This window comes from Arvicola amphibius, chromosome 8 (genome assembly GCF_903992535.2).
Source record: "Arvicola amphibius chromosome 8, mArvAmp1.2, whole genome shotgun sequence".
Taxonomy (NCBI): Eukaryota; Metazoa; Chordata; class Mammalia; order Rodentia; family Cricetidae; genus Arvicola; species Arvicola amphibius.
In genome coordinates, this window is record NC_052054.1 from 77775782 (window position 1) to 77786018 (window position 10237).

At 54.0% G+C, this 10237-nt stretch overlaps 1 protein-coding gene across 1 annotated transcript; it reads right to left on the reverse strand.

The window, feature by feature from the left end:
- Window positions 1–1769: 1769 nt before the first annotated feature.
- Window positions 1770–4227, reverse strand: Zfp36 (ZFP36 ring finger protein). Its single transcript, XM_038339651.2, has 2 exons — window positions 4111–4227; window positions 1770–3443 (listed from the first exon to the last, which is right to left on the reverse strand). Exons 1-2 carry the CDS (start codon window positions 4150–4152, stop codon window positions 2517–2519), a joined length of 969 nt encoding a protein of 322 aa, XP_038195579.1. The 5' UTR covers window positions 4153–4227; the 3' UTR covers window positions 1770–2516.
- Between the last annotated feature and the right edge of the window lie 6010 nt (window positions 4228–10237).

Consider the following 10237-nt stretch of genomic DNA (forward strand, 5'->3'; position numbering starts at 1 on the left):
AGAGGCTGTTATTTTTGGGGGGCTGTGGGTAGGGGAGAGACGAGTGCCAGGGGCGGTAGCTATGTGGTTCTTCTAGTGTCCATCCATCCGTCTCTCTCAAATGTCCGGCACTGCTTGAACTCATTCCCTTGACCTTTCTGACGCCTCTGGGTCTTGGAGTTTCTGTTTCCCTCTTCCAACCCTGTTCCACATACCAGGGCCTGAGACTTTCCCACAAGGGAGGCATTTCCTGGAATAGAAGACTAAATCTCAGTAGAATGGAGTGAAAGACAGGCAGGGCTTGGGGAGAGAAGAGCGAGGTTAAGGGTACGGTTAGCGGAGGAAGGATAAAAGAACGGAGAGGGGAGCAACTCGGAAGCAGAAGGCCTAGCAGACATTGCTACTGCGTGAGCCTGTCTGAAAAGCAAGTCTAACAAAGTCTTAGGGTCTGAGAGACGAAGTGAAAATAGGGAGGAGCATAACAGTAGGTGGGAGGAGTTAGGGAGAAGAAGAAAGAAAAGAGGAATGAGGGGGTGGAGGCTGAGGTGGTGGTGGGGGGCGGAGGAAAAAGGAGGGGCTGAGCGCAGGCCCTGACGCGGGCAGCTTCCGGGCGCGGCCCGCCCAGCTAGGGCTGGCCATCGCCGCGGTCTCTTGCCTTGTATGGTCGGTGGACGCGGCTGCCCTACCCATGCGCCCTGCGAGCCGAAGCAGACGAAGCTCCGGAAATGCCCTATTGCGATCGGACCAAAGATTCTGGGGTCTGCAGATGCTAGAGGGCCGCGACCCCAACAGTGTTTGCACTCCCAATTTGTCAAGTCCCGGAACCCGAGAGTCGTAAAATAGAGTCTGGAATCCTCGCACTTCTTTAAAACCCCTATCCCAAACCCGGAGGGAGCATGTCTACAGTTCTAAACATTCATGAGGTTAAGGCAGGAGGTTTACCAAGAGTTACAGGCCGCTCGGGGTTCAGAAGGAGACCCAGGCTTCCCTTCTTTTCCGGCATAAATAAATAAATTCCATGAAGAGGCGGGTAAGAGGGCTCAGCATGTAAAGGCGCTTGCTGCCAAGCTGGAAGATCTGGTTCTATTCCCGGGACCCACTTTGTGGAAGAGAACGGATTCCTGTAGGTTGTGTCGCGACCTCCACACTAGTTCGCGCACGAGCGCTCACACATATACACGCTATAAGTTAAAAAATAAAGCCGGGCGTGGTGGCTTGCGCTTGTTATCTTAGCATTTCAGAGGCTGAGGTAGGAGGTTGCCGAGAGTTCCAGGCCAGCTTTAGCTAGAATCGACTTTGTTTCAAAACAAAAAACTAAACTAAAAAAACAAGTCCTCTGTCAAGAATTTGAAGTCCACCCCCGCTCTCTCCGCCGGGTGCAGGGTCTCCTAGAACCCGGCTTCGGGGTGACCCCCTGCCCCGGGCCACCCCGGCTCGCGTTCCGGCACATTCCGTCCTCCCCGCCCCGCCCCGCCCCGCCCTCCACCCTTGGCCCCGTGGGGACGGAAACATCCAGTCCCTGCCTGAGCTGGGTCAAGAGCCGGAGGGACAGGCCTGGAGCGCCCCCAACGCCGGGAGAACTAGCTCTCCTTGTTCCTAGTGGGTGACCTCATCTCACCACGCCCCCTCAGGTGAACAACCGAGCTGGTAACGTCATTTCCTGCCAGGTAAGCGCCACCAGGCAGCACATCTCCGTATCAAGTGTGGAGGTCAGTTTATGTACTATCCCATGTGTACCATCCCATGGCTTTAGGCCGTAGCAAAAAAGCAGACAAAAAACAAACTCCATCTCAGTTCACACTCAAGATTTTATTTAAAAATTCAAAAAATCCACAAAAATAGACCTGTAAGGTAACAATATATTACTTAATATATTATACTTTATACAGTATCCATTTTAATATTACAAAAAGGGAAACGAAATAGACGACCCAATATATATAAATACTATAAAATCTTATTACAATAAATAAAGTCATAAATAAAGGGCCCACTGGTTGGGGTAAGGGATTTGGCAATGGCTTTGGCTATTTGCTTTCGGAGGGAAATTTGAGCACCAGGAGTCTCCCTCAGGGGAGGATTCAACCACCAGACAGACACTGAACGTGGAACCCCGGGGGTCTAGTAAAAACTGGGATGGGGTTGTGGGAGCCAGCTCTTCACAGCACTTTCAGATTCCAGGAAACCAGAGTTGGGGAGGGGCTGGTGCACACGTAGATAACTCCACAACTGGGAAGCTAAGGATTTTCTAGAGTTCAAGGACAGCCTGGGCCACACGCGAGCGCCTCTCTCAGAAACAACCCAAGACCAGCTGTGTCCCTCAAATATGCTACATCTTAGGGATCCTAGGAAGCAATCCACCTAAACACTGAACTTGCGAACTAGGGACCTGCCCCAGCACAGCACCAGGGGAGGGGTTAATGCTTTTTGGAATGTCAGGGAGGCTCTTACTAACTTAGAAGTCTCCCTAGGTCCCCACAGCAATAAGCGCCACCCTCCTTGAGATCTAGCTGATCCCTACTGGGTAGGCACATTTTTCACTCAGAGACGGAGATGCGATTGAAGATGGGGAGACGCCTTGGGGGTGCAGGGGGCGGCCCAAACACCCCAGTCTCAAAGACGGGTGAGTCTGACCCACCCAGGCTGCTGCCGCTGCTGGCATAATCATCGGGATCGGATCCCAGGGAGTGTGCAGACGGGCTCCGAGCCAGGCCACCCAAGGGCCCCCAGATGGTGCTAGGGGTAGACCTTCGGCAGGAGGGGCAACAGGCTGGAATAGGCTCTCGTCGAGTCACAGGGGTCCCGGGGGCAGCAGAGAAGGCAGAGGGGGAAAGCGGAAGGTCCCCAGGTGGTGGTGGGGAGCTGGAGGGCGAGAAGGAGCATGAGGACAGGGAAGGGTCAGGAAAGCCAGGTGGTGGTGGTGAGGTTCTGCGGCCTGAGGGCAAGCCTGAGAAGCTGATGCTTTGGCGAAGCACGTGGGGCTGGCCCGGAGCAGCCAGGTCCTCGTTGGGGTTGTGGATGAAGTGGCATCGAGAGCCATAGGGACAACGGCCCTGGAGGTAGAACTTGTGGCAGAGTTCCGTTTTGTACTTGGGATGGCGATTGGCCTGGCGCAATTCACCCAGGCCGTGGGCAAACTGGCACTTAGCCCCATATCGACAACGCCCGCTCTCTGAGTAGGTCCGACAGAGCTCAGTCTTGTATCGAGAAGAGGTGGTGGGAGTTGCAGTAGGCGAAGTAGGTGAGGGTGACAGTTCAGGGCCCGGGCGGGGAGCCAAGGGTGCAAAACCAGGGGGTGGGGGTACCCAACCACAGCTTCGGCCCTCCACCAGGCTGGTGGAGCGGCCAGTCAGGCGCGAAGTGACCCCAGATGGGACGGAGTCTGACGAGTTTATGCTCCAAAGTGCTGGGGACTCAGTCCCTCCGTGGTCGGATGAAAGGTCAGGGTTCAGCGACAGGAGGCTCTGAGAGAGGAATAGGGTGGTTGGTTAGGCCACCAGAAAAGGTAAGGTGACGACGCCCCGCCCCAGTTGTAAAGAGCTTCACAAGCTTGCCATTCCGGTTTGTGGGTTCTCGGCCTGAGCCCCACCCGGATCACACAAACTCCAGGGAGAACCTGATTTGAGTGTTTCAACACGGCTGAAGCTAATCCAGAAGGATTTAGGAAGCCCAGTGTCCCCGACGGAACAAGAGATGGGACCCCCCAAACCAGAGCACACCCCTGGTCCCCAATTTTGGGCCTTTAGACCTCCCCGGATATGACCGCCCATAGTCGCTCCAGTTTCACAACTTGAGGAACCGGCCAAAGCCGACCCAGGCCAGATCTCTCTAGAACTATGACCGAGTCAACTTCCCCCCCCCCACAACCTTACACCCCCTAGGGCGCCAAACCGCGCCAGAGACAGCAAAAGGAACCAGGCAGGTGTGGGGTTGCTTCCGCCCCGCGCCAATGACAGCAGTGCGCCAGCTTTCCGTCCCCGGGGGCCCGTCGGTATCCGGACCGAGGCGCCGGGCTTATGGGCTCCCTTTCTACCTCCAGCCAGTTAGGGCTGGTCTGAGAGGGAAGGCGGGAGTCCACGGCCTAAGTTTGGGGTGCCGGGGACCCGGGCATGCCGTCTAGCGTATACTCACCTCATAGATGGCAGAGAGATCCATAGTGGCGCGAATGGCCATGGAGAGGAGACCGACAGTCGGGCCGCAAAAGTCTGGCTGTGGTCCGCAGCGAGAGCTTTCGCCTTTTATAGAGCTTTCTCCTGGGCGTGGCCAAGGGAGCTTCCCGGACGCGCCCCCGCGGCGTAGCCCCGCCCTCCGGGTTCTAGGCCCCTTCCGCCCCTCTGCTGGTTCTTTTGCTGAATGTGCCTGAACTTGGCTGGCGGGCAACCCCAGCCCCTCTCAGGAGGTAGTGGGGTGTTTCTAAGACTGGCTGGTGGTGATGGTAGTGGGGCGTCTGAGTAGTTTTCAGAGGTTGAAGACAGTCGGGAAGGGAACTGGGGCAGAAGTGGGGGCAGGGCTCCAGGGACAATTGACAAGGGCAGAGACTGAGAAGAGGGCGTGTGCGTGTGAGACAGACGGGGGCGGGGAGAGACAAACTGGAAGAGACAGAGATTGCCAGAAGCCGAGAGAAAAACAAAGAGACAGAGTGAGAGACGCACGCAAGTTAGGCCAGCTGGTTTAGGACTGTGGTTCCAGCCACTCAGGGAGGCTGAGGCAGGAGACTAGTAAAATTCAAGGCCTGGCTGGATTACAGAGTGGAAAATGAATTCTCGGTCAGCTTGGGTGACTTAGTGAGACCTTCGTCTTAAAAAGTAAAAAGGGTGAGCCGGGCAGTAGTGGCGCACTCCTTTAATCCCATCACTTGGGTGGCAGAGACAGGCGGATCTCTTGAGTTTGAGGCCAGTCGTATACAGAGCTAGTGCCAGGACAGCCAGGGCTACTCAGAAACCTTGTCTCGAAAACAAACAAACAAACAACAAAAAGTAAAAAGGGCCCAGCGATAGTAGCACACACCTTTAAAACCAGTTTAATCCCAGCACACCCGGAGGCCAAGGCAGGCGGGTCTCTGGAGTTCAAGGTCAGCCTGGTTGACCCAGTGAGTTCCAGGATTGCCTGGGCAAAGCAGAGAAAAACCCTGTTTCAAAACAAACCCCTTCCCTCCCCCCCTGGGAGCAGTGGCACACGGCTGTTATCAGGACACTTCAGGGGTAGAGGAAACAAGAGCAGACATTCAGTGCCAGTCCTAGCTATTGATCGAGGTCCAGGTCCTATTTCTAAAAAGCGAGAAACTACTGAGGTGGGGGCGGGAATAAAAAGAAGGCTCGGTGCTAGAGCGGTTTCTGGGCACTCCTTGACTTCAATCCCTATTACAGAAAAGAAAACAAAGAGGACGTATGTAGAGGCTGGAGAGATGGTAGGGAGAGGGTGTTGGGGAACAAAGGTAAAGAGGAAGTGGGTTACAGAAAGATAAAAAGCAAAGCTGAAACAAAAACTAAAACCTCCAGGCGCAGAACCAATGAGGCTGGACAGGGCCCCTTTCCCCAGTTGCCCTTTCAATTATTAAGAGTCTTCGTTCCCGAAAACTCAAGGAATTAGGGAGGAAGCTCGCCTCTATTGAAAGGGGGTTGGGGGAGGGACTGGGCACCTTCAACGTTGAATGGGTCTCTTGTAATGTAAGCAGTCTTAACTAAAGTTTAAATTCTCTCGAGGATCATTCTCCACCAGATCTGTAAGGTTTTTGTTTTTCAGCAGGACCTCCTGGCTGGCCTGGAACTCGGGATCTTCTGGTCCCCACCACCCAAGTAGTGTTAGGATTAGAGGTATGCCCCGCCGCCACACCCAAGTTTTAAAAAAAGTGTTTCTTCAAGGATATCGCCAGTGAAAAAGTGTGTTTGGGTACGGAGGTTATCATTGCTAGGAGTGTAATTACAATGCTGGGAAGTTCTTGTACGGTGCGTTGCGCACTTGTATTGAGGTGGGGAGATTCTGCCAGGCTTCTCACTGGTTTGCTTCATCGGAGCCCGGGGTGGAGGGGAATCCCTGGTGCAGCGCTTTCTGGGGCCAAGGGGCCTTCCTGGGCTGGTCCCGTGAGCTGGGCGGGCCCTGGGCTGCTGTGGCACGGTTGCGGCCTCCCGCTCGCCCGTGACTCACTCGCTAGGGCGGGGGGGGGGGGGGCTTCCTGGAAGCCGTGACGAGGACGCTCAGCCCGGACGCTTGGGTTCCTCTCCTGTAACCAGGGCTCCAGTCTGTTGTAAACAGTCTCGAGGACAACGGGAAAAGAAGGGAAGGAGGGGCCCCAAAAACTTGCCTCCCGCCCAGTTTACAAATCCCTGAGCCAGCCGATTTTAGGACCAAGCGCATGGAAAGGGGGTTGGGGTGGGGCATGCTGGGGTTTTCGGAGGCCAGCTGGGTCTGGATCATGGAGAAGTAATTCCAGTTTCGATTCCCTGGAGACTGGGAGCTTTTGCCATCCCTGACTCAATTTGGACCCCTCCTCTATCTGCTGAGTCACTGGGACGAAAGCCTGGCCGCCTGGGTCTCGGCTGCTCTCCAAAGGGTGCTGGGGTGGGGGGCAGAGGTGTAAGAATGACGATCCTCTGAAAATAATGACTTTATAAGCAGTAGGACTCACAAAGTGAGATGTCTTTATCTTAGAATACCGGGTCAGGTGCTCGGCTCTTCCCTGCTCCACCACCACCACCGCGCGCCCCGGGAGCCCTGGCCCCCAACCTCTGCTCTTAGCTTGTCCAGGGATCCAGACACAGGTGATATTAAGTGGGGCATGGCCTCCTTCAGACCTAGGCGTCCAGGCTCCACTCATTCTCCCTTAGACCCCTGGCTCTCCTCCTCAGACCTAGGGGCATCCAGGCTCCACTTCCCCCTAACACTTGAGATCCAGGCCCCAGCCCTTATTCTCTGGAAATAGGAGTCGGAGGGTCCTGTCCAACTCCCGCTTGGGTGCCCTCATCCCAGCAGGAAGTTCATGGCCTGACTCCTCCCTGCTCCCCACGTAGCCAGCTGGGAAAATCCGCGGCCCTGGCAGTGGCCGGGAATCCCCTCTGGAATGACGGTGGGGAAGGGGGATGGCCAAGGTCCTGCGAGGCACTCGGCCACGTCCTGTGCGCTCTGGGGTGGGGGCTGGGGGAGCGAAAGGGGTGGAAACCAGAGAGGCTAAAAATATAGCAAGCACTTCCGGCCGAGGTGAGGGGGGAGGAGAACTCAGAGCTGAGTTTCCAGAAAAACAAGCGGGGACAGGAAACCTGGGGGTGTGAGAGCCGGTGGGCCGGCGGGTAGGCGGGCTAGGGCCCACGTACTCCCGGCACGTGTGGGCCTGTGAGTGTGGTCTAGGCAGGGTGTTGCAGGGGAACAGCCAATATGCCAGCCTCCAGCGGGAGGGAGGTGTGCTTGCTACATGTGTGTTGTGGGGAGTCTTAAAGTTTCTAGGTAAGCAATGGGGGGCTTAGGTGCGGCCGACAAGTCTGTGTGTGTGACCTGTGCTTAAGGCCCCCATAGAGCAGGATCCTGTAAAAAAAAAAAAAAAAAAAAAAAAGTGAAGCCACCTGTCTGCCCCTGACTAGACCATGTGTGCTGCAAGTGGCCTCCGGAGGATTGTCAACTGTAACTCCTGCAGCTGTCTTTGAGGGGCTTCGTGGGAACTTCCACCCCACCCATCTGTGTGTAACGGAACCGCTGTGAGATGTGTGAGACTTGTGTGCCATTCCTAGCAGGTGCCTGGGTGATGGGAAGTAGAGTGTGGGCTTTCTGTGGCTCACTGGGCCCTGTTGTGCCATGTCTACAAATGGTATTTGTGGATCTGTGTCCTTGTTTGTGGCTGTCTTGGAGGTTGCCTGTTCCTGAGTGTGGTAAACCCAAGTCTGGACATAAGTTCCTCTGTGGACCAGTCACAAGGCAGTGGAAAACAGTGGACTTTGGTGCCTGACGTAGCAGTGGCACATGATGGGGCGAGTTGCTGGGGTGCTGGTTGTTGTGCTCCTGCGTCTGCCTGTGGGCAGAACAGACGTGCACACACCCGCACCTAGATACTGAGTCTGAGCCAATCTTATCTGTCCCCAGCGAATGAGGCTGCTCTGCCACAGCTGACTCAGCATGTGATGGGCAAAGTCTCGATGGTTGAGAGATAGCGGGTTAAGTGGTGGTTACAGGGTTCGGTAGTCACGTGGTCAGATGGTTGCTTTAGTACTTGCTCACGGAGCAGGGTCCATGTATGTGGGAGGGTGGCCAGTGTGCTAATCCCTACCGGGCGGGGGTGGAGAGCGTGCCCACGGTCAGTCAGCCTGCAGATATGAGACGCAAGCCCTGGGACTTGCAGCAGCTCTCCTACCCCTACCTCTCAAGTGCTGAGATTCCAAGCATGAGCCACTTTGGCTGGCTCTGTGGTTTTTCATCTCATACATAGACCCTCCCTGGCGTGGGGTTTTACACAGGCCTGTACAACTTCTCTGTGCCGGTAAGGTCGGGAAAAGGCCCTTTTGTGACCCCATCCAGGCTTCCTCCCCTGTGCTCCCTGAACCTAGCTAAAACCTCTTCACTCTTTGAGAGCACATTCCCGTCAGAGGCTGGCCAGTGCTCTGTGCTTCTCTACACTTTTGCTGGTGGTATCCCTAAGACCTAATATCCCCCTCCCCCAGTCTGATGTCACCTGCCTAGCAAGGGTTTCTTTGACAGAGTGCCTATTTCTGCCCAGGCTGGTCTCAAGCCATCCTCCTGCCTCAGGCTCTCAAATGCTAGTACAAGGCCACTAATGCACTTCTTTTTCAAACAAGTGTGTGTGTGCAAGTCAGAAGACAACTTGAGGCAGTTCCCTCCTTCCAACATGCAAGTCCCAGGGACTGAAGTTACCTAACTTGGTAACAAGCGTGGTTACCCATGGAGCCACCTCTAGGGCACAGACACCCATCTTTTTTCTCTTTGGAGACAGGATCTCACTTATGTAGCTGTCTGGACTCAAAACCTGCATTGACCCTCCTGCATGCTGCAATTACAGGCTTATGTACCATGCTGCATTTTGTTCATCTCTAGGAATATAGGAATCTTTGCTCACATTGCACAAGGCTGCCATCTTTTTTGAATGACTTTAGCTTGGTGCCCATCTTCTAGGGTGTGGGGTTGTGGAATACACTGTCGCCCCATGGTCTGCTGTCACCCGAGTATGGTTTTAAGCAGTTGGGCCTTGTATCTGATGCTGGATGCCACACCTACCAGCATGAGGTTTGTTGACATCAACTCTGCAGAGCCAGCTGTACCTGTCTTCCTGTACCACAGACTGCCATGTCTTAGCAAATGTACGGTGCGAGTCCCTGGCTGTAAACTCTCGTGTTCTGCCTTGGGCAGGTCAGTGTGTTTTCAGTTGTATGCAAGATCACTACATCCCTGAACCCTTTCTAGAAACAAGAAATGGTCAAGGTGTGTGCTGGGTGATCAGTTGATGCATCACTTTGGGAAATAGTTCCAGTTACATGTCATATGGGACTCTAAGTACCGCTGAGGGCTTGGCTTTTTTCTTTTGGCTGACATTAAGTTTTAGTATGTAGCCCAGGATAGCTTTGAACTTGCAATTTTCTTGCCTCTATGTCAAGGTATTTTGTAAGTGTAGTTAAAGCAAATGATGGTATAGCTCTGTAATCCTAAGAGTTGTGAGCCTGAAGCAAAATCCCAATTTCAAGACTAGCATGGGCTACTTGAGTCCCTGCCTCAAAAAGAATGATGAACATGGTGGCCTGCATCAAATCTGTAATCATCAGCACTTGTATGGAGAAGAGGGAGGTGAAGACAGGACAATCCCCAGGGAAGATTCTCCTATCTCAAACCAAGAGAGAAGGAGGGAACTGTCCCATCTAAAGTCTGTCTCTACTACCACACGAGTGCCCCCCTTTTGTGTACGTACATACACACACACACACACACACACACACACACACACACACACACGCACAGTGCTTGGGAAGCTAATGTGGTGGACTGCTGAGTTGGACGGCAGTCTGGACGTATTCTGAGGATGGTCTAGGTGGATTGAGACAACTCCAAATAAAAAGAAATTAGGACTGGGTGGTAGTGTTGAACATCTTTAATCCCAGCACTTGGGAAGTAGAGGCAGGCAGATCACTGTGAGTTCAAGGCCAGCCTAGAGTACAGAGCGAGTTCCAGGACAGGTACCAAAGCTAGAGAGAGAAACCCTGTCCCGAAAACCCAAAAATAAATAAATAAGTAAAATTTAAAAAGTGAAAAATTAGGCTCAAGATCAATG